The 24,334-nt window shown below is 35.6% G+C and overlaps 1 protein-coding gene across 2 annotated transcripts; it reads left to right on the forward strand.

Moving 5' to 3' along the window:
* Positions 1-7,505: 7,505 nt before the first annotated feature.
* Positions 7,506-12,893, forward strand: PPDPFL (pancreatic progenitor cell differentiation and proliferation factor like). 2 transcript variants are annotated; one of them, XM_081815983.1, is made up of 5 exons: positions 7,506-7,667; positions 8,014-8,112; positions 9,677-9,748; positions 9,850-9,945; positions 11,506-12,893. In XM_081815983.1, exons 2-5 carry the CDS (start codon positions 8,058-8,060, stop codon positions 11,571-11,573), a joined length of 291 nt encoding a protein of 96 aa, XP_081672109.1. In that variant the 5' UTR covers positions 7,506-7,667; positions 8,014-8,057; the 3' UTR covers positions 11,574-12,893. The 2 variants fall into 2 exon arrangements, with proteins under 2 accessions (XP_081672109.1, XP_006727729.2); XM_006727666.3 differs by having other exon boundaries at positions 7,517-7,667; positions 9,850-9,949.
* Positions 12,894-24,334: the final 11,441 nt, after the last annotated feature.

Genomic DNA, 24,334 nt, shown 5'->3' on the forward strand with positions numbered 1-24,334 from the left:
AATAGGTATTAATTCTTCTTGAAATGTTTGGTAGAATTCCCCTGGGGAGCCATCTGGCCCTGGGCTCCTGTTTTTTGGGAGATTTTTGATGACTGCTTCAATTTCCGTAGTGGTTATAGGTCTGTTCAGGTTTTCTATTTCTTCCTGGTTCAGTTTTGGTAGTTGATACATCTCTAGGAATGCACCTATTTCTTCCAGATTACCTAATTTGCTGGCATATAGTTGCTCATATGTTCTTATAATGTTTGTATTTCTTTGGTGTTGGTTGTGATCTCTCCTCTTCCATTCATGATTTTATTTATTTGGGTCATTTCGCTTTTCTTTTTGATAAGTCTGGCCAGGGGACTATCAATATTGTTAATTCTTTCAAAGAACCAGCTCCTAGTTTTGTTGATCTGTTCTACTGTTCTTTTGGTTTCTATTTCATTGATTTCTGCTCTGATCTTTATGATTTCTCTTCTCCTGCTGGGTTTAGGCTTAGTTCTTTCTGCAGCTCCTTTAGGTGTAGGGTTATGTTGTGTATTTGAGACCTTCTTGTTTCTTGAGAAAGGCTTGTATTGCTATATACTTTCCTCTTAGACTGCCTTTACTGCATCCCAAAGATTTGGAACAGTTGTGTTTTCATTTTCATTTGTTTCTATGATTTTTTTAAATTGTTCTTTAATTTCCTGGTTGACTCATTCATTCTTTAGTAGGCTGCTCTTTAGCCTCCATGTATTTGAGTTCTTTCCTACTTTCCTCTTGTGATTGAGTTCTAGCTTCAAAGCATTATCTGAAATATGTCTGAAAATGTGCAGGAACTGATCCCAACTTTTGGTACCGGTTGAGACCTGATTTGTGGCCTAAGATGCGATCTATTCTGGAGAATGTTCCATGGGCACTAGAGAAGAATGTGTATTCTGTTGCTTTGGGATGGAATGTTCTGAATATATCTGTGAAGTCCATTTGGTCCAGTGTGTCATTTAAAGTCTTTATTTCCTTGTTGATCTTTTGCTTACATGCTCTATCCTTTTCAGTGAGGGGGGTGTTGAAGTATCCTACTATTATTGTATTGTTAATGTGTTTCTTTGCTTTTTTTATTAATTGGCTTATATAATTGGCTGCTCCCATGTTAAGGGCATAGAGATTTACAATTGTTAGATCTTCTTGTTGGATAGACCCTTTAAGTAGGATATAGTGTCCTTCCTCATCTCTTATTATAGTCTTTCGTTTAAAATCTAATTTATCTGATATAAGGATTGCCACCCCAGCTTTCTTTTGGTGTCCATTAGCATGGTAAATTGTTTTCCACCACCTCACTTTCAATCTGGAAGTGTCTTTGGGTCTGAAATGAGTCTCTCGCTGACAGCATATCAATGGGTCTTGTTTTTTAATCCAATCTGATAGCCTGTGTCTTTTGATTGGGGCATTTAGCCCATTTACATTCAGGGTAACTATTGAAAGATATGAATTTAGTGCCATTGTATTGCCTGTAAGGTGACTGTTACTGTATAATGTCTGTGTTCCTTTCTGGTCTATGTTGCTTTTAGGCTCTCTCTTTGCTTAGAGGTTTCAAGATTTCTTGTAGGGTTGGTTTCGTGTTTGCAAATTCCTTTAATTTTTGTTTGTCCTTGAAGCTTTTTATTTCTCCTTCTATTTTCAATGACAGCTTAGCTGGATATAGTATTCTTGGCTGCATATTTTTAGTGCTCTGAATATATCATGCCAGTCCTTTCTGGCATGCTAGGTCTCCGTGGATAGATCTGTTGCCAATCCAATATTTCTACCATTGTAGGTTACAAATCTCTTCTCCCAAGCTGCTTTCAGGATTTTCTCTTTGTCTCTGAGACTCGTAAGTTTTAGTATTAGATGTCAGGGTGTTGACCTATTTTTATTGATTTTGAGGGGGGTTCTCTGTGCCTCTTGGATTTTGATGCCTGTTTCCTTCCCCAAATTAGGGAAGTTCTCTGCTATAATTTGCTCCAATATACCTTCTGCCCCCTCTCTCTTTCTTTTTTTTCTGGGATCCCAATTATTCTAATATTGTTTCATCTTCTGGTATCATTTATCCCTGAATTCTGCCCTTGTGATCCAGTAGTTGTCTATCTCTCTTTTTCTCAGCTTCTTTATTTTCCATCAGATGGTCTTCTATATCCCTAATTCTCTCTTCTGCCTCATTTATCCTAGCAGTTAGGGCCTCCATTTTAGATTTGACCTCATTAGTATCCTTTTTCAATTCGACTTGGTTAGATTTTAGCTCTTTTATTTCTCCAGAAATGGTGTCTCTAATATCATCCATGCATTTTTCAAGCCCAGCTAGTATTTTTATAATCTTCATTCTGAACTCTAGTTCCGACATCTTACTAATGTCCATATTGATTATGTCCCTGGCTGTCGCTACTGCCTCTTGTTCTTTTTTTTGAGGTGATTTTTTCTGTCTTGTCATTTTGTCCAGAGGACAATAGATGAATGAGAGAACAAAATGCTAACAGTGTAACAATGACCCCAGAAAAATATACACTAAACAAATCAGAAGAGACTTGAAACTTGGGGAAAAGAAAGGGAAAGAAAAAGAAAGAAAAAGGTAAAAAAAAAAAAAAAGAATACGATCAAATATGATCAGGCTGGTGAATAGATTAGTGCCACACACTAGATTTTGGGCATATTTTGGTCTGTTAGAAGAAACTGCCTCCCAAAATTTTAAAGAAAGAAAAGCTTATATATGTACAAAAATAAGGGTAAATATGATGATGGGATGCAATATGACAGTAAAGATTTAATAAAATTAAATTTTATTATAAAAGATTTTATAAAAGGAATTGATAAGATAAGAAATTGGTTGAAAAAAGAAAGAAGAGAAATTAAAAATAAAAAAAAAAGGAAAGAATGTGATCAGGCAGGAGACTAGAACAAAGCCATACACTAGAGATTTAGGGTATATTTTGGTCTGTTAGAAGAAACTGTATCTCAAAGTTTTAATGAGAGAACAACCTATATATATACCAAAAATAAGGTTAACTACTATGAAGGGATAGAATATGACTTTTCCAGAAAGTGGTCGCTTTTCTGTTCAGAGAGTTGCTGCTATTCTTTTCTTCAATCTCCTGTTGAGTTCGTAGGTGTTCAGAATGGTTTGATTCCTATCTAGCTGAATTCTATCTTCCTTTTTTGAGGCATCAATTAGCAGCATCTTTCAAGTTTCTGAACAGAAATTTGTGAATGACAGCTCCATCTTCCATGCTGGTTTGTAGTGGGTCGTCAGAGTTGGGCAGGCACCCTCTTATTATAATCAAAGAGAAATGTTAGCATAACTTAAATCTAGGACAAATAGCTCAATGAAAATATGGTTATAACCAATTTTAATACTTAGATATTAAAAAAACATGAGTCAGAAAATAATTGGGTGAAAATTAGTCCCATTATGTCACAGTTATAGCATGGAAATCTGAGTCCTGTTATGATATTTAAATTAGTAGCCAAGGATGTAATCCTTATTACCATGCACAGGAAGAATATGTTGGTTTTGTCAGATATTTAGAACAAGGACTTCTATATGTATCAGGTTTTGTGCTGGGTATTGCTAAAGCAAAAATGAATAGAGTATTTTCTGCCTTTGGGGAACTCACATACTAATGTGTGACAGAAACAATACCTTTATAAAATGTGAGTAGTGTTATAATAGAAAAATATAAAAACTAGAGTCAGGTAGGTAAAACCTTGATACCACTAACCTGGAGAGGGAGGAGTGGTGTAGTGAATGGATGTGTTACAGAGGGGGGGAAAACAATGCAAGTTATCTCCCACTCAAAATGAACCTGAAAACACACATTCCAAAACTTATAAAGAAATCTAATGGTAAGAAAGGCAACCAATAGATCAATAATTGTGGCAGAAAGCATATATGTAAAATTAGGAAAAAATAAAACAGCTAAAGGGTGTTTATAAGATGAAGCAGAACAGCAAGTTGAAAATAAAGGAAACCAAAAAGATACACCTTTCTATTACTTACTTTCTATTACTTTCTGCAATCTTAATATTAGACCAGCTGGAACCTGGGGAAAAAGAAAAAAATCTAAGGAAAATTAAATTACCAAGTTGTCTAAAACATCAGTGCTGATACAGAAAGATGAAAACAAAGATCTACCAAGAAAATACTACAATCATGACTTTGTGTGCACCTATTCACATAGCTTCAAAACATAAGAAACTAAAAATGATAGTATTCAATGATGTAATCATACTAGAAACTGGTACATCAAGCAGTAACACGTTAGTAAGTATGAAATTTAACAAAGTTAAGTAACAATCTAAAGGACATATATAAAATAATGACTATATACTCTATTTTCAACTTTTTGAGGAACCTCCACACTGTTTTCCATAGTGGCTGTACCAGCTTGCATTCCCACCAACAGTGTAAGAGGGTTCCCCTTTCTCAACATCCTTGACAACATTTGTCCTTTCCTGAGTGGTTAATTTTAGCCATTCTGACTGGTGTGAGGTAGTATCTCATTGTGGCTTTCATTTGGATTACCCTGATGCCGAGTGATGTTGATCATTTTTACATGTGTCTGTCGGCTATTTGGTTGTCTCCTTTGCAGAAATGTCTGTTGATGTCTTCTGCCCATTTATTGACTGGATTATTTGTTCTTTGGGGGTTGAGTTTCAGAAATTCTTTACAGATTTTGGATACTAGACCCTTATCTGATAAGACATTTGCAAATATCTTCTCCCATTCTGTTGGTAGTCTTTTGGTTTTGTCGACTGTTTTCTTTGCTGTACAAAAGCTTTTTATCTTGATGAAGTCCCAATATTCATTTTTAGTTTTGTTTCCCTTGCCTTTGAAGATGTGTCTAGCAAGAAGTCGCTGCAGCTGAGGTTGAAGAGGTTACTGCCTGTGTTCTCTAGGATTTTGATGGATTCCTATTTCACATTTAGGTCTTTCATCCATTTTGAGTCTATTTGTGTTTATGATGTGAGGAAATGGTCCAGTTTCATTCTTCTGCATGTGGCTGTCCAATTTTCCCAACACCATTTGTTGAAGAGCCTGTCCTTTTTCCATTGGATATTCATTCCTGCTTTGTTGAAGATGAGTTGACCATAGAGTTGAGGGTCCATTTCTGGGTTCTGTATTCTGTTCCACTGGTCTGTTTTTGTGCCAGTACCATACTGTCTTGATGATTACAGCTTTGAATAGAGCTTGAAGTCTGGGATTGTGATGCCACCAGTTTTGCTTTTTTTGTCAACATTCCTTTGGCTATTCAGGGTCTTTTCTGGTTCCATACAAATTTTAGGATTATTTGTTCCAGCTCTGTGAAAAAAAGTTGATGGTATTTTTATAGGGATTGCATTGAATGTATAGATCACTCTAGGTAGCATAGACATTTTAACAATATTTGTTCTTCCAATCCATGAGCATGGAACATTTTTGCATTTCTTTGTGTCTTCCTCAGTTTCTTTCATGAGCATTCTATCGTTTTCTGAGTACAGATCCTTTGCCTCTTTGGTTAGGTTTATTCCTAGGTATCTTATGGTTTTGGGTGCTACCCTACCACCCAGCAATTGTACTACTAGGGATTTACCCCAAGGGTACAAATGTAGTGATCCAAAAGGGCACCTGCACCCCAATGTTTATGGCAGCAGTGTCCAAAATAGCCAAAATAGCCAAAATATGGAAAGAGCCCAGATGTCCATTGACAGATGAATGGATAAAGAAAGTGTGATCTATCTATCTATCTATATAGATATATATAGATAGATATATAGATATATAGATATACCTACACACACACACACACACACACACATACACACACACGGTGGAATACTACTCAGCCATCAAAAAAGTGAAATCTTGCCATTTGCAATGACATGGATGGAACTAGAGGATATTATGCTAAGCAAAATAAATCAATCAGAGAAAGACAATCATCATATGATATCACTCATATGTGGAATTTAAAAAACAAAACAGAGGATCATAGGGGAAGAGAGGAAAAATAAACAAGACAAAACCAGAAAGGTAGAGAAATCATAAGAGACTCTTAATCATAGGAAACAAACTGAGGGTTACTGAAAGGGAGGAGGAGGGGGGATAGGGTAACTGGGTGATGGATATTAAGGAGAGCATGGATGTAATGAGCACTGGGTACTATATAAGACTGATGAATCACTGACCTCTACCTCTGAAACTAATAATACATTATATGTTAATTAATTGAATTTAAATTAAAAATAATATAAATGCAATTTAAATGTTTTCCTAAAAATGTAAATTAAAAAATGCAAAAATAAAAATTATTTTAAATGTAAAAAAATAAAATAAAATGACTATATGCAGTAAATGGAGAATATTTACTACTCTCAAATACACAGAAAGCTATTTCCAAAAACACTTTTAAAGAATGAATAAAAATGAAACATTTTCTCTTGACAATACGGTGGGTTTAGAAATAAACTAAAAGATATCTTTAAACATTTATATATTTGGAAAAAGAAAAGCATCTTTAATTCAAATATTCAAGAAATGTCATAATGGCAGTTAACAAAATACTTTGAAATAAATGACAATAAGAATAATCCTAAAGTAAGTAAAAGGAAAAACAATAAAACAATACAGAAAATAAGGAAATATAAAATCAAGAAACAAAGAGAAGAACAAATAGTTCTTTGACAGATCTAATATAATAGGGAAACCCCTAACAAAACTAATCAAGACAAGAGAAAAGCATAAGTAAATAACACTTGCAACGTAAAGGAGCCATAACCAGGTGCACTAAGTAGTTAGAAAGAACCACGATGGCATACTAAAATCAATGTTTTGAATATATTTGAAACTAGCTGACATAAGTAATTTTGTGTGGTTTAAGCTGGTAAAACCAATAGCTACTAAATAAATTGAAACGGGGTGGAACCATGATTTGATTCATGACAAACTGAGTCTATAAAATGGCAAAACAGTTCACATTAATAGATGTTACAAAAATAGAATTTAAATCTAGCTTTTGAATCAATAAATAATATCGATACAATATCACGAAGTCACTAATTTCCCCTCATTGCCCATGATTGCCCCATCTGTCTTTTATCATTCTCACTGGAATTTCTAACTCGCCGTCCATAAATTTCTGTAGTGTATGTCCTTTCCCATAGGGCTTCAGTAATTCACAGAGCTCTTCCTCCTGAGCTCTTCCCGTGGCTCTGCTTTGTATCATTGTGTCTGTGGTTATGACCAGTTCCCTCAGCTGGCTTGCAGCCTGGCTGCAGTGACCCCCCCGCCCCCGCAACCCCCACGGAACCTAGCGCGGTGCTTTCCCCAGTGTGAGATCATAGGGAAGGCTGAGGGGATGCGTGGTCATCACCTTCCACCCTGCAGAAACCAGCAGTCATAAGACATGACCTTACAGAGTCCGTCCCTGCTGCCTGTAGCCCTGGTTGGCACTCTGACGTGCTGAAGGGCAGACAGGCAAAGAGCTTCACCTCCCTCTGTTGTGCCCACAGCTCAGGTTTCAGCCTTCTAAATATAAGGTGTGCTCAGGGGTCCCAGAGCACAACCGCATTCACTGCAGAGTGCTCCTGGCCTGTAGAACTCGGTCCCTCCTGGATCACGTCCACACTTTGAGTGTGTGTTTTCTGAGGAAAGCTTAGAACACGTTTGTTTAAAAGAACAAATTGGAGAAAACAAATAGGTGAGAAACTATATCATGGCTGTGTTAACACTTTTTCTCCGACTGACCTTTAGGTTTACTTCAGCTGGAACAAGTTGTGGGCATTGTTTGTAGTTGGATAGTTGGATATATTTTTTTCTTGCTTTTCCAAATAAATATACACATTGATTGCATTTTTTGGTTTATTGTAGTATATCTGATTACAATTTGTGTAAGCTTTTCAATTCTTTCTATTGTATATTTATTACATGGTAAATTATGCTGCTTTGCAAAAAATATATGTGTATATTTTCCATATATATATATGGAAACAGAAAAGGAAACTCCATGCAATTAACAACCTCTCTTTCCCTGTCACTGTTCCCAGATTGCTGTTCGCAGTCTCTCTGGCTCTTGTTCACAGGGAAAACAATGGCATCAGTGCCTTCCATTGGTTGCCTGCTGGCCAAAAATCAGTATTATCGAAGTAAGTTGTTATCATCACTAGAGTACTATATTCCTAGAGAATGTGACTTGAGGTGATGTTTGGGAGATATTATTAACCTACATATCGTGTCCTGGTCAGAACTTAAGGGACAAGACTTGACAATTGTCTGTGACAGTGAAGAAAATAGGAATAGAACTCATTCAGACCTCTTTTAATCAATATAGTTAAGGCTTATCTCTTTGTTTTAACTCTGTTATATCATATTGATGAAACCATTAACACTTATAAATAAGTGAAAATAAGCTTACATTTCATAACTATGTTTTAATTTCATGTATCTTGCATTTAATGAGATACTATTAAAAGCTGATAATTTTACATAAAGAAAATGCTATTTATTTCTTACAAAAGAAGGGATAACATGACTGTTTCAAGGATTCTTTAATTTCCATTTTTTCTTGGATAATAGGTCAGCTTCTATTTGCCAGTTTTATTTTTATTTATCTATCCACCTGTGAATATTCATAGCTGAATAAAAAGTTGTAGCTTCTTAAAGAAAATTTGGAAATTTCATAGAATGAAACAATCATTCAGAAATAAATTATCATCCATTGAAAATATGCCCACATGTCGAAAATTCTAATTTCAAGTTTTCTTTGTAGATAAAAGTTGGAAATGTCTATTGATTTATTCTTTTTATAAAATTGTTAAACTATTTTCATTTACTTAGTGTTATTATATCCATAGAAGTTGTTTTTATATTCTGATAATTTAAAAGACTTATAGGTTTAAAATACAAGTATGATAAAACAAAATAAAATGTTTATTCTTTAAAAATAATTCCTTTATTTCTAAATTTGTAACTTTTGTAGAATATTTAAATATATGCACATGTAATATTTCTAATGTAATACAATAATATTCATTCTTGATTTTGTACTAAGATTTTGAATTTGGTGATATTTATGTTTTAAATTCTACATCTATATCTATGGAGAGAGATAGAGTTGTCCACCATGGAAAGAAATATATCTTATTAATAGAAAATGTAAGAGTGTGCTAGGAGACCATTGCTCTTCCAAGTAGCTTTCTTCCAGTCTTGGTCCAGTGGTTGGCATGGCCCACAGAAATCAGCAAGAACTTGCCCACCAGAAAAACATGAAGAAATCCCATGAAATTAGGAAGGGAAAAAGAAAGGAGGGTAGCTTGACTACCTCTCAGAGAAAGCAGAGGGACTCTGAAATAATGCAGCAAAAACAGAAGACAGCTAATGAGAAGAATGATGACTATTTGGAAAACCTGGGTGCTATTTGCCAACTAGGTGTATCATAAGCTCTATGATCAAAATTTTGTGGAGCAAACAGTCATGTATTATGACATATCTTTTAAAAATTATCTTAAACTTAAAAAAAGAACATGTAATATGCGTTTTTCCAAAAGACTTTTTAATTGACAATTTAATCCATTTTTCAATTCATGAAGTCATGATCTAGGAGTTTCAAACCATGCTACCTTGCTAGTTGGGAGTTTATGCATAAACAATATGTCTGTGTTTGTTTGCCCATTATTTATTTGTTTATTGATTCTCATTTGTTTCCTACAGAGGCCAGTATTTCTTCAGTTAGCTCTTTAACTGATTCTGTTAACATCATACCTGATGACAAATCCCAACAAGGTATTTGGTTTATTTCTTACCAGCATCACCCTCATTATTTTCTTTGTTTCTAATCTTCCAAATGTGTTTGAGAAGGGGGTAATATGACTTTTATTTGATAGGGTTACCAAAAGTGGAAGAATCCAGCTGGTGGTTTAAATCCTTTTTCCATTCTGAACCTGTGCTTTCAGTTGTGAGAGGAAAAGATCTGTCGGCTAGTGGGTATGTTTTAGTTTTTCTCTCATAAAGATATTTCCTTATCAGAATGAAACAATATAGGTAGTAATTACTATGTTAAACATAAGGGATAAAACACAGTTGTTTCTTGAGGGTGGTGAAGACTTTAATATAAAGCATACTTGAGGGATTGAGATGGAGAAGACATTTGCTCCCCCATTTTGTTAACTATCAGTCAAATCATGAGCACTCTTTCTAATTCTGTCACTAAAGAGAAATTGAAAGTCACGTGCCAATATTTATCATTGTTTGGGGGAAATGGATTGGGAATCAGAGGCAAAGTTCTAAATTTGTTTTTCCAGTACTTTCAGGAAACAAATAACAATTATCTACTCTAATAAAAGGAAACATGGCTCCTTGGAGAAATAGCCAGCTCCAGGACAGGGAAGGGAAAGAAAAAAAAAAAAAAGCCTGGACCATCTTATGGTGTGAAAGAGAAAGAAAAGCTCAAAAAGTGATGGAGATATGTCAAAATGACATAGGACCCAAATGGCCAAATCTGGGACAATTTCAGCAACAAAATAATGACAGTAACAGATAATTGCCCATTGAATAAAATAAAACCTGTTAATTATTATTGATATAAATAAATGAATAAACAAATGAGAGAGAAGGGAAAGCTCTTTATTGCAGTATTCTAATAAATGTAGAAGGAATGATGGAAATAGAGAATTACCACTTCACATATATTACAGTAATAATTGTTCCAGGCAAGGATTATCAATGGGTGCTAAAATAAATGGGGACAAGTATGAGAAATGAGTTCTTCTAAGAGTGTCTCCCCATAAATATTTATTAATTAAATGGGGAAAATAGTAATTTTCCAATGGAGAAAACTATCAGATACCACCCTAACAAAAACAAACAGAAAACAATTATTTAGGCCCTAGACAACCTACTTTAGTCCCACTCTGGCTTTGATTGGCCTCTGTATGGTGCCAATTACTACATAGAAGACTGTATTGGTGGATTTTCATACAAGTGTTTCTACATATTTTGAACCCTAACACACTTAATAGCACAGTTGTTATTCTAATGGTTTCTAAAATACTTATTTTGTTTTTTTAGAAACTTAACTAATGACTAGTTACTAAGTAGAATAAAAAGAATAAATAATAATGGATTGCATAGATCCTAATGTTAAAACATAACATAAAACAATGTTTTTTTTTTTAATTTTATTATGTTATGTTAATCACCATACATTACATCATTAGTTTTTGATGTAGTGATCTATGAGCGCTGGGTGTTATATGAAAACATAAGGGCTTTAATGAATTTTTTACATATATAAATTTGAAATAGAATCAATTAAATATGGATACTTTTAAAAATCAAAGAGAAAAAAATCAAAGTGAGGTTAATTGTTGAAAACATGTATTCTTTATCAAGTATATTAATTTGAGTTATCTAGGTAACTTTCACTTATTTTTCACTTTACTTTGACTATAAAGACAACTTACAGCTAAACGTTTCTCAGCTAACTATTTGTGTATGACGGTTCAATGAACATTGTTGTAATAGCTAATTATTTTATACAGCACTAATAGTTGACAATCAAGAAGATTCTACCTGCCGAGGTGCTATGTTTGTGAACCACACTTTTTAGTACTAAGCTATTCCAGATGACCTTTCTTCATTATAAGAAGACAGAAACCTGCTGGAGAACCCATTTATGAGATAGGATCTCTGCAGCCACCCATCCAGCAGAAGATTAGGCATTTCCCTCATTACACAGACTGTTGCTGCAAGTGACATCAGCAGCATGGAGAATATTGGAAAAGTATGCCTTTGAAAACATGTGCCTTTTTAAAATAATAAGAGTCTTCAAATGTAATGATTTGTATGAAGTAGCTTTTTCTATACACATTATTTTTCAAAAAGTTTTCAAAAGTTTCTAATTGATATTTTCAGAAAATTGTCAGGCTCTCTATATGCCTGTTGAATGATTTATTATACCTAAAAAGTGAAACATTGATACCTAAGAATGGTTTAAAGGTCATCGATTTCAGAAATGTAGAGAGCAGTTGCAAAATTGTATTTTTAATCATGAGCATTGGAAATAAAATACATCCCCATAAATATATTACCTGTTAAAATATATTCCTGTATAATGTACAGGAATACATTATACATTATATTATATTCCTATATAATTTGTTATTTGTAGACTTTAAAATTCATGATTTTAAAAAATATTTAACAATATAAAATAATCTATATATGGTGTGATTTTAGTTGTGCTAGATATGTATGTATTCATAATAATAGACTGAGAAGAAATACACCAAAATGGTAATAGTGACTATTTCTGGAGAAAGAATTATGGATGATTTTCATTTTCTTCTTTATCTTTTTTTCTGTATCTTTTCAAATTTTCTAATATGATGTTTTTGTGTATAATTAGAAAACAATAGATGTTATAATAAAAAGAAGCACTGGACACATTCTGTGAGCCAACCTACATTGGCTAGAATATTCCCTTCTTTCCTCAATATGGGGTAGATAGTACTAAATGAGTTTCAGTTGAAAAGTTTCTGTATACTGCTTGCAAATATTTTTCAATGAAGATGTAAGGCTTTCAAAATTAGGGATGGTGAATTCACTCAGGTTGATGTCACTAGTCTTATGTGACTATTGTTGCATTAAACATCCAGGAGAACACACATGGTTGTTAGTAAGGCTGTCTTCTTACCCAGCTGTATCAGGACTAACCATTTACGGTGATGGACACAACTGACCAATTATTTACTACTCTTTCCAAATGGGACATACATTCCTTCAATTTTGTGTTTTTCTATCACTTTGCTGTCAGTGAAGACACTCATATATCATGTTGGCCCAATAGTACATCATTATTTACATGCTGCTGCTCTTCTGGTGGTTGTTTGCATTTGTACTTTTAATAAATTTGTAGAGGCTGATTAAATTTTTGGACTATATATCTCATTTGGCTTTAACATAAAATTAAATTACAGTGATGGAAGACTTTTTTTTTCTAAAGTGAGAGAAAAATATGCTGAAACAAATATGGTAAATTATGGGAGGTTTTGTTTTTCTCTTTAAGATTATCAACAAATTCCTTTTTCTTAGCCACTTGGTATATGTGTGAACAGATTGCTTCTTTAGGTTATTTGTTGTGTTTCCCCAAATAGGTTATCAAGTTGATATTTACTTTGTTTACTCAGAAAGATAGGATTTATTAAATTATACCTTTTCCTTATGTATTTGTATATTTTGAATGTGTCAAAAGTATTGCTTTTATAGTAGTTTAGACTAGTGTTACTGTTGATGAAAGTTATTGTTTAAAGTAGTTGGATTTTACATAAGATTTTTAGTCAAACATAATGAGCATAAATAGAATTTTAGAGTGGCTAATACACACATATATATATGTGAGACTAGATGATGGATGGATGACTAGATAGATGGATGATAGACGATAGATAGATGATAGATGATAGGTAGATAGATGTATCGATAGATGATAGATGATAGGGATCCTGAAAAAAAATATATAAGGACTCTTTCAGAAAAGTGAATTTTTAAAAAATTGAAAGCATTCTTGTGTGCTATCCCAGAATTTGTACAGAGTGAGGATGATATAAAGAGAGAACAAAATGTCTTCTAGATAAATTCTAGTTAATTGCTTCTAATGTAGTTTTCCTATAGTTCAGACACTTTGGGGCTGCATTTAAAAAGTACTTCACACATATATCTCAGCATTACTGTGTTATTTTAGTTCAAACATCCCCTGCCTGGCTTTGTTGCCTATTGGCTAGATAACAAATAGCGGAGGCTAAATATATTACAGGGGTGCTATAACTCCATATGTCTTGAGATGTGCTATATAATCACTCTAATTTAATATTATGAAATGTTATTAGACTTGGCTGGGATGTCTGTAGTAAATGCAACTAAGTTTTGACTATTTCTGCTCAGGTTCTGTGAAATTATATGTTAAGGTTCCACTAATTTTTTGAGATATGATTTTTTTTAAAGATTTTATTTGTCAGAGAGGGAGCGCACACAAGCAGGGAGAGCGGCAGACAGAGGGAGAAGCAGGCCCCTTAGCCCAATGTGGGACTCAATCCCAAGACCCTGGGATCATGACCTGAGCCGAAAGCAGAAGCTTAACTGACTGAGCCATCCAGCTGTCCTGAAATATGATTTTGATAGCAGGTTCCCAGTTACTGAACCCACATTTTTTATAGATAAAACCACCAACAGCCAATTCATCAATTCTCACTAGAGTCAAAGTCCTCTAGCTGGATTTTAGGTCTACTTGGTGCTTTATAGATTATGCAGAAGTTTAGGTTGTAGGAAATAAAATTCAGGTATTCCATTTGCCTATTAAAAAGTGATAATGGAAAATAATTGTTTAAGTCAAATGGAGTAGCTAAACTTCTCACTCATAGAAATTAAAAAAATGTAGGGTCATAATTTATCCATCCTCCCAATGACATCCTCCAAACCCAGCTCATGATCGGCTAGCTCACAATATCTCCTTGTTTTTTCTCCTTTCTCAGAAAATGGTGACACATTCATCAGCTCAAATAAGTTTGTTATCTGTGATATTTGTCTTTATATTCAAGCCAACACCAAGTCCTTTTGATTTTATTTTTTATATATTTTTTTGATCTACCTACTTATTTGCTTTCCCACAAGCACTACCTGAACCCAGACTTTTATCATTTCTCCTGAGGAAAATGGCCATGACATCCTAAATGGTCTACTGCACCATTTTTTAGATCTCTCCAATTGAATGTCTTCTACAGATCAATCATAATCATCTTAACAAAACACAGATTTGATTATACTCCCCTGTGAGCACACACACACACCCCAACACACTAGCACACCCACAATATTCAATAATTCCATTATACTCCGGTTAAACTCACAACTTACACAAATCTCCACACAAATCAAGCCCATGCGGATCTCCATAATCTATTCTTGTATCTCCCTTTCCAAAGCGTCTGTGTTCCAGCTGTGTCAGCTCTCTTTCAGTTTCTCATATACATCAGGCTTCTCTCCTGTCATGTAGTCTTTCCACAGGCTGTTTCCTCAGCTTGGACTCTCTTCACTTAATTAATGTCTACTCATCTTTTAAATGTTGGCTCAAAATCTCTTCCTCAGAGAAAACTTCTATCTACTTAATAAATTAGATTTTTCATTACAGTCTCTCATAACCCATTTTCTCTCCTCTCTAGCTCTTGTCACAGTTATAATCTTACATTTGTTTGCCTAGGTGTTTGTTTTCTCTGCTGCACTATTAATACACTTTCCCCACTGTGTCATAAACTACATGAGGGCAAGGATCAGGTCTGCTCTACTCAACATTTTATACTCAGCTTCTGACATATCAACAGATATTTGTCAAAAGAATGACAATGGTTCTTTAGCTAGAGCTGGCCCCTCTCTCAAGAAGTGTTATGTTTTGGCAAAGAAGAGTAAACACTAAATCAATAAAGACAACCTTTCCCAACAGTGGCAAGCACTGTAAAGGAAATGATGTACTTCAGTTGGAGAGTGATTGAGGTAAGACAAAGGTTGAGGAAGGGCTGCTTGAACTGGTGTAGTTAGGAAAGCCTCACTGAGAAGTGGGCAAGGACTGAATCCTAAAAGAGGGGAAGCAGCCAGTTTTGTGAAAAACACTCTAGTCAGAAAAAATAGGCAGTGCAATTTACCACGTTCTACATAGTATATCTAGTTTCCTGTTACACTATTTTCAAGAGACAGCTGCTTTAGAAGAATTTGGTATTTTCTAGAAATAGCTGCTTTAGGAGAATTTGGTATTTTTTATATAGGGGTCAAATTGTCTACTGTGTTTCTTTCCAACTAAAACTAGGATAAGAAATGGTCTGGTCAGGTTTGGGGTTATGTACTTTTTTTTTCTTTTTTTTTTTTTTAAAGATTATTTATTTATTTATTTGACAAAGGGAGACACAGCAAGAGAGGGAACGCAGCGGGGGAGTGGGAGAGGGAGAAGCAAGCTTTCCGCTAAGCAAGGAGCCGGACGTGGGGCCTGACCCCAGGACCATGGGCTCATGACCTGAGTGGAAAGCAGAAATTTAACTGACTGAGCCACCCAGGCACCCCTGTACTTTTTTCTTAAAATCCCTCAGTGTGACCTATAAATTGTCCAAAATCACACTGCATAGCAACATTCATGTAAAGTCACCAGACATATCCCACAGCTCTTCTGAATGCCTTGAATCCTGCGGGGCACAGCCTCATGAGCGGCTCCAGTCCCCCCCAAAAAAATAATAAGAAGAATTTTCTAAACTACAAGGTAAGTTTTATCTGGTCATTTTTTCCCCACCTCTCATACCAAATGGATAAAAATATTGCCATTATTTTAAAGATTCTTTTCGAGTTTCATTTAAAAAAAATCTTCTTATAAAAACAAAACAAAACCAAAAAAATAAAAAATAAACTAGTGAAAGAGAATGCTACATAGTTACTCTCCTTCCTCAATAGTTTAGAAAGAGTGTATTTCAGTTTGGGTGTCTGAAAAATATTCTCCTGTTACAGTATAATTATCTGGTTTCCAAAAGGTAGAGGGGGAGAAAGGTATGTGATTCTAATATGTGCTTCAAATAACTTTCTTTCAACCTTTTAGTACATTTTAATTAAATTCATTTTAGCCAAATATGTATTTCAGCTAGTCAGGAAAAATGATTCATATTTTTTAGTTATAGTTTTATCTAAATAGGTCAGATATAAAAGTTTTGCTTCATCATTTTTAATTAGATAGATTGAAATTTATTTGGGTACAGGTTGTAAACCCAAACTACGTTAAATCATTTGCATTATACTAATTATTTGATTAACAGCCAACTGGAATGTAAGCTTCATAAATATTTTATCCTTTTTACATGCCTAGCAGAGGTTTTCAAATCAATGAATGAACAGTTAATGGAACTATTATTTATATGTCAACTGACTACAAAGGTTGGGATTTTGAAATTCCTTTGCAAGGAAGAGTGACCAATGTTTTATTTTCAAATAAACTACCTTTGAAAATATTTATGCAATCTTAAAAAACACATTTAGAGAACTATCCATCTTTAAATTTCAAGCTGAATTTTACCATGAACAGAGAAGACAGACAAAGCTCATAAAGTAAACTGATAATATTACTTTTTCTTAGTCATCCTAGATGGATTTCACATATCCATTTATTTCCTATTACTGCTGATACTGCTTAATATTCTGGAAGGACACCCTATTATTCCTTCTATTGTGCAGAAAGCATCCTTCTAGCTTCCTTATGTCTGGCTGACATTCTCTGTGGTCCCTGAGGTAGGAGCTCATTTGAGTCCGCTCGATGGCAAATATAGGAGCTCAATCTGCCCAGCATTCTGGACTCCAGAAGCAGGGTCCCAAACTGAAAGCAAAGCAGGCTTCATTCAAAGCAGCAGGGTAGGACTGGAATAGAAATTTGGGGAAATGTGAAGGTGAATTAATTTTTCTCACACGTATCTTGAAAAGTTTAACCAATCTGTAACTGACCAATTAATTCCAATTCAACCAATAAGGATTTTCCTTTTGAAAACCACCTTTTAACACTATTCCATATTCCTTGTCCTTTCAAAATTCCAGAAAATATTAAATTTCAAGTCAAACCTCTCTCCAGCTAATTATTCTAATTCATTATTTACAGTGCTTGGGTGAAGCACTCTGTGTTTCTTCAAATGGCAATAATAACTTCTCTAATGCTAAGTAATTAAAATGACAGGAACAGGGAGAATGGAGGGAGGCATATTACAACAGTGTAACAACTCTGTAAGAGCCTTGACTGTTGCCTAGAGAGGAAGATGCTTGTTTTAGCAAAGGTGCAGCCCTGCAGTTCTCAAAACTCAATGTGCCTAAGAACCATGTGTGGAGTTTGATAAAATACAGATATCAAAGCTCCATCTCCAGAAATCCTAAATCAATGGTCTTGAGCTGAGGCCTAGGAATCTCATTCTTTAATAAGGGCTCCTGGTAAATTGTATATGATATGTAGAAGGCTTTGTTAAGCTGGCAAAAACTGCAACTGTCCCTCTCCCCAGACTTGGGAAACAAGCCTATAGTTTGCTGTGGTTGTAATTTTAGATGTGAAAAGCTCAAATTGGCCTGAGAGAGCATGTGAGTAATTCTTGAAACAAAATCACATAATATAGAGGTCATTTCAAATGACAAAGGGTTAGGGGTGAATATGCATAATCAGTAGACTTCAAAGATTGTAGAAAGAAAGATTGGAATTTGGAAGAATTTTTTACTTTTGTAGGTAGTTTCCTTATACATCTTCAAATATTAATGACAGAAAACTAATTCTTGTGTTCTTTTTTATTTTTTTCAAAAACTGCTAATTTTTTAATTAAAATGTACTTCTTGTTTTTCAGTTCTTAATTCACTTATTACCTATGTCAGAGATAAGTACAGTCTAAAAGAATGATAATTTTTCTTTATCTCCATTGCATTCTATCACATAAAACACCTATGGTGCTTATCTGATTTTAATTTTTTTTCTGTGATTCTGTGATAGTACTATGGCTGTCAAAATAAATACAGAAAACTGGCTTATAAAGTCACTTAATTTTCAAAAATAGCATGAACATGAATTATATCATTGTAGATTAAGAAGATTACCTACAGTGGAGATGTGTGCTGACTTTGCTAAGTACATTTCAGTGGCAATATTTGTTGTATTCATTCAGTGATTATTTATTTCTGTTTGGCATATGACAGGTACTCAACTAGACTCCAGTCTCCCAAATTCTTACTTCATATGAGTTCAGGAGAACATGCTATCTGTGACTCTTGGGCAAGCTGGAATTCACACTTGTTCTCCTGCAGAACTGAGGGAATGAGTCTACTAAATGCCTGCTAAAGAAGTTTCCAGATTGTGGAATGGTAGAAGGGAAGAATGACTAGTATGCTGAAGTTAAAAATAACCACTGAGGCTTTAAACTTTAAGAAAGTAGAACAACAGTAATATTTAAAATAGCTTTAAAGAAGGAAAAAAATGAGAACATATATTCATGAGTTTTATTATTGCCTGAGGTTTTATTTTATTTTTTTTGCATGAGGTTTAATACAATGTATTTTGTATTTTAAGAATGATCTTCTTTTTAAAAATTCTAATTGTTTTGTATTTTTCCCAAAAGTATAATTTCTAAAATATACTATGCTCACCCAATAGTTCCCAAAAAAGGAATAAAATTTTATAACAATTACAGGAAATTGATAGGTAAAGCATTTACTTTTATTGGAAAGTGTTCATACAAAGTTTTCAAATTTCTAATAATTTCCTTTCTTGGGTGGCTCAGTCCATTAAGTGTCTGCTTTCGGCTCAGGTCATGATCCAGGGTCCCGGGATTGAGCCCCGCGTCGGCCTCCCTGCTGAGCAGGGACCTGCTTCTCCCTCTCCCTCTGCTGCTCCCCTTGCTTGTGCTCTCTCTTTCTCTCTGTCAAATAAACAAATTAAATTTTTATGCAACAATATTAAAATAAGGAATTCAATATTGATATAAGGTGTGTTTATAGTCCTATGCCATTTTATCACATGTAGATTTGTGTAACCACCTCCACAATCAAGGATACAAAACTATTCCATCACCAAGAATTTCCATCCCTCCACTACCTATACCTCTCCCTCTCCACCATCCTTAACCCCTGGCAACCACTAACCTATTTCCACCTCTATAATTCTGTCATTTAGAGGATTATATATAAATGGAATAATACAGTATATATGCGATATAAATTTTTGGGATTGGGTGTTTGTTTATTTGTCTGTTTTTTCATTCACCATCATTGCTTTGAGATTCATCCAAGTTGCTGCATGCATGTGTCAAAAGCTCATTTCTTTTATTGCTGAGTAGTGTTCCAGGCTATAAATGTACCAGTTTGTCTCATCATTCACTCATTGAAGGGCATCTTTCCAGGTAGGATTATTATAAACAAACCTGCAAAAAATATTGGTGTACATGTGTTTTATGTGAACATGACTTTTCATTTCTCTAGAATAAATGCTCAGGTGTAATTGCTGGGTCATATGGTAGCTGTTTGGTTTTATAAGAAACTGAAAAACTGTTTTCAGTGTGTCTGTACCATTTTACATTTCCCCAAGTAATGCATGAGTGATTCAGTTTTTCTATATCCTCTCCAAAATTTGATGTCATCACTTTTTTGTTATTTTAATGCTGCTTTGATAAGTGTGTGGTGCTAATTTTTGCTTCAATTATCAATCATCGTTTAGAAAGCTCAAGAGAAAACTCAACTCCTCCTCTCAAATGAGCCAAATGTTAGATCTTTTGTTATAGTTCAATGGAACCTTCAGATTCTGCCCATTTTTTTATTCTATTCTCTCTCTGTTGTTCATGAAGAGTAGTTTCAAATGTTCTATCTTCAAGTTTACTGATGCTTTCTTCTGTCCCCCTCATCCTACCTTTGAGCTCAAATTTGAGCTTTTAATTTTGCTTATTGTAACTTTCAGTTCTAAAATTTTCATTTAATACTTCTTTGTATCTTCTATTTTTGCTGAGACTATGTTTTTCTTTTTTAAATTTGTTTCAAGCATGTTTGTAAATTGCTCATTGAAGCATTTTTATAATGACTGCTTTGAGATCCTTGTCAGATAATTTCAACACTTGTTTCATCTCAGCATTGGCATTTATTGACTTTTTTTTTTTATTTTCTCATTCAGTTTGGGATCTTCCTGGTTCTTGGCATGACAAGTGATTTTCATTTGAACCCTGGACATTTTGAGTATTACATTATATGATTCTGGATCTTATTTAGATCTTATGTTTTTTTAGCAAACTCCTCTGACACCGTTCCAAGGGGTGGTACTATGGCACTACCTCATCATTGCCAGGTATATGTGGGAATCCAGGCTGTCCACTAGATTTTTTGACACTTGGGAGGAGAAGAGCTCCTTGTTACTGCACAGTGGGTCCACAGTCCTGAATCTCCACCTGGCCTCAACTGACAGCAGCCAGTGGGGAGCAGGAGAGCCCCCTTGTTACTGTTGAATGATGTTGGAAGTATGGGCCCCCTCATGGCCACCAATGACACCAAGGGTGAGGAGATTTATTAAGAGCTGGTGCGGATGACAGTCTACTGGGGGGGTCATTGACAGGACGTGACTGCTGGTTGATCCATGAGCTGGACCGTAGGCAATTTGGAGGCTCCCCACCCTTCCACCATCCTTGGAATTTGCTTTCCATTTGCCTTTCCAGCACAGAAACTGCCCCAAGGACACAGTCTTGATATAGTGATGTGGTGTTGAGGCCATCTGAACAGTATACCTCACTGAGCCCAGTTAAGACCATACAAACTTTTAAGATTTGGCCAGCAGGTGCAGACATCTATTCATCTTGCAGCCGTCCAAGACAAGCTTCATATGTAAGTTCCCTTTGCTCATTAAAACTGCCTCCTACCAACCTGGAGTGGCCTGCCTCTTTCTTCAGTCTGTCCCTGCCCTGCATACTAGGGTTAGTTTCAGATTACACCTGGCAAACTCCTGAGAAGCTTGTGAATCAACAATTGACAAGCCAGCCAGGAGACAGAAGAAATGGATCTTGGGAAAGAGGTATCCATGGGGAATTCAATCCTTGATTTGGCAGTGACCTCTATGTGGGGAGGGGTACCCCGTATGTGAACTGTTCTGTGAATACAGGGATGCCCTGAAAATGTCAGATGGCCTAATGCACTTGTAGGAGGAGCTGCACACAGCACATTGTGGTGAAGAAGAGAAAAGCACATCTGACACAATGAGCTGGTCTCTCCCGTGGGCAGTTCCACTGGCCCTTGATGCTCAACTAGAGGCTGAAGCTCAGGTTAGAGAGTTGGAGGAGCCGAGGTTAGACAAGGTTGTCCACTACTCTGCTGGCTTTGGGGCTAACAAACAAGGTGGGAGAGGTGGTATTTTAGCGTGGTATTTTGCAAAGCTAAGAGGGCAAAAGCTGCCTCAGATTAAGGTCTGAGCACTTGTAACAAAACCTGACTGGGACGCTAAGCTATGGAGTCCCTGGAAAAATGAGGAAAGCAAAGAGAATGTTGTGATGAAGAAGTGCACAAATGTTTCATGCTGTCTGACCCCTACTACAAAAGAAAATTTTAAATAGCAATGACCTCAAAGCTCCTAGGAGAAAACTTGACTTCTTTCACCATCCTTTAAAGTTGTAAATCTTGTCCTGTCTTAAACACTCTAAGAGATAACCAAAACACTGCCCACAGAGTTAAAAAGGGAAAAAAAAAGAAACAAAGAAAAGAATTTTAATACCAAAAGTATACTGGCGCAAATTTAGAACTTGGTTCTCTCTCTGTTAAAAGAACAAAGTTGTCTTCAATTAACAGCTTCCTAGTTAAAAAAAAAAAAAAAAGCTTTTGTTTTGTTTTGGTCTGATTTTACCTTTGATGTAATGTGCCTAGAAAACAAAGATTCTGTGTTTTGTTTTTATCAGGTCTTTGATTACTCAAGGAACCGAGTCTTGATTAAAAGAGCAGTTTTCAACAAATATGTAATTTTTTATGTAATTTTTGTATATGTTAAATTTCATAGGAAACACTGTCAAATAAGAGATAATGATAAACTTTTTTTTAGAGTTTGTTTATGTAAAATTCCAAAAAATCTGATATATCTTGGTATAATGTTATTATTCATAAATTTAAAGTGCATGTCACAGAAATAAATTCCCTTGTCAGTTGCTTTACAACAAACTCTCATCATATCTTTAACCATAACCAATTTTAAGTCCTTCGCCGTTTGCTGACACTTACTGTTTTACTCTAATGCTTTTACGAAAAGTATGTCTATGAAAGTGCTTTATTTTCAAGGAAAAGACTGACAAGTTTCTGATATAGCTAAGATCATTTTTTTTTTCATGTGGAAGAGACAAAATAAATCTTTCAAATGCTTACCCAAAGCTACCTGTGCATCCCCACAATATTTCATGAGATGGCAACCCAAGAGCTGTCCCCTAGCTCCTTCCCCACATCAGTAACATGGGCTCATTACATTAATAATATAATATCAACATGTGAAGACATCCCCCTGCTGCAGGACACTCTGCGGACTTTGCTGAAACATCTGTGAGGGAGAAGATAGGAGGTAAAACCAGAGAAAACTCAAGGCTCATGTATTACTGCAAGGTTTTGGGAATCCTTTGGTTGGGTAAAACTCATGCTGTCCCAGAAGTTGGATTTGATAAGATACAAGCCTATCCAAGCTCTAAAAATGTAAAGGAGATATAAGCATTTTTAGGAATTTGGGGGTTTGGAGGACTTTTATTTCTTACCCTTCTTAGTGCCCCCATTCCTTATATGACCTCGTAAAGAAAAGGCACATGCGGGAGTAGGGATAGAGCAACAAACGACCTCTGAGGAGGCAAAAATACCAGTGAAGCAGGTTAAAGCTCTGGGCATCCCCCAGTCAGGGCTACCATTTGAGTCTGATGTGTCTGTGACTCTGGAAGTTGTGGATCAGGCACTGTGGCTGAGACAACAAAAGGAAGAGTGCCCCTAGGGTTTTGGTCCCAGCTCTGAAAGGTGGCAGGAGCCTGAGAGACCCCTACAGAGTGACAGCTCCTAGCAGTGTGCAGAGTGCTACTTCAGGTGGGGCCTCTCAGGAAGGAAGGAACCACAGTAGCCAGTGGACTGAACTCAGTGTGGTTTGACTGATGATTCCTTTGCACTGAGAGTTGGGCTGTTCTAAAAAGATTAACTGTCTGACTTGGACAATAAAAAGCCAAGGGGGAGATGATTATATATAAGCCCTTAAAAGGGTCAAGATATGTGAAAAGGCACTTGAGTCCATCTGCAAGAACCTGAGGCAGTCCTCACATCCTGGCTCATAAGCCCACTGACACTCCCAGGCAATCAAAAATCTGATGCCCTAGAGTTTACAAACCATAGCAATGGACCCTGCAGTAGATATAGCAGATTGGGTGCATAGAAAGAGTGGCCACTGAAGTGCCCAGGTGAGATGGTGTGTTGCCAAACACGGTGATGTGCCCTTACAGTATAGTGACTTGGTTAATGCAGTAACACCATGTCCTGTGTGTTTTAGACAATGCACAAGGCAACTGCCAGAGGAGATTGGGACCATCCACCAGAGTTCCCAACTGGAAAGGGATTGACAAATTGGTTATATTGGCCCCTTCCCTCTGAATGATGGTTCTAAATAAGCCTTGTTTTGTGTGGACACTGCATCTGGCCTGACCCAAGCTTTCCCCTGTCAATGTGCAAACCAGGCTACCACCATTAGGGGATTACAGAAGCAGAGTTATGTATGGATACCCCATGGACTAGACAGTGATTGGGGTTACATTTCAGAGGTCATGATATGTAAGATGGGGCAAAAGAACATAG

The sequence above is a fragment of the Leptonychotes weddellii genome, chromosome 4 (genome assembly GCF_054177405.1).
Source record: "Leptonychotes weddellii isolate Sample4059 chromosome 4, ASM5417740v2, whole genome shotgun sequence".
NCBI lineage: Eukaryota > Metazoa > Chordata > Mammalia > Carnivora > Phocidae > Leptonychotes > Leptonychotes weddellii.

What these genes read in the sequence shown, in the direction of transcription:
- PPDPFL (XM_081815983.1), top strand. Translation starts at nt 8,058, where the DNA reads ATGGCATCAGTGCCTTCCATTGGTTGCCTGCTGGCCAAAAATCAGTAT. An exon ending in CAAAAATCAGTATTATCGAA is followed by an intron (nt 8,113 to 9,676) that starts GTAAGTTGTTAT and finishes TGTTTCCTACAG; the next exon opens with AGGCCAGTATTTCTTCAGTT. An exon ending in TGATGACAAATCCCAACAAG is followed by an intron (nt 9,749 to 9,849) that starts GTATTTGGTTTA and finishes TTTATTTGATAG; the next exon opens with GGTTACCAAAAGTGGAAGAA.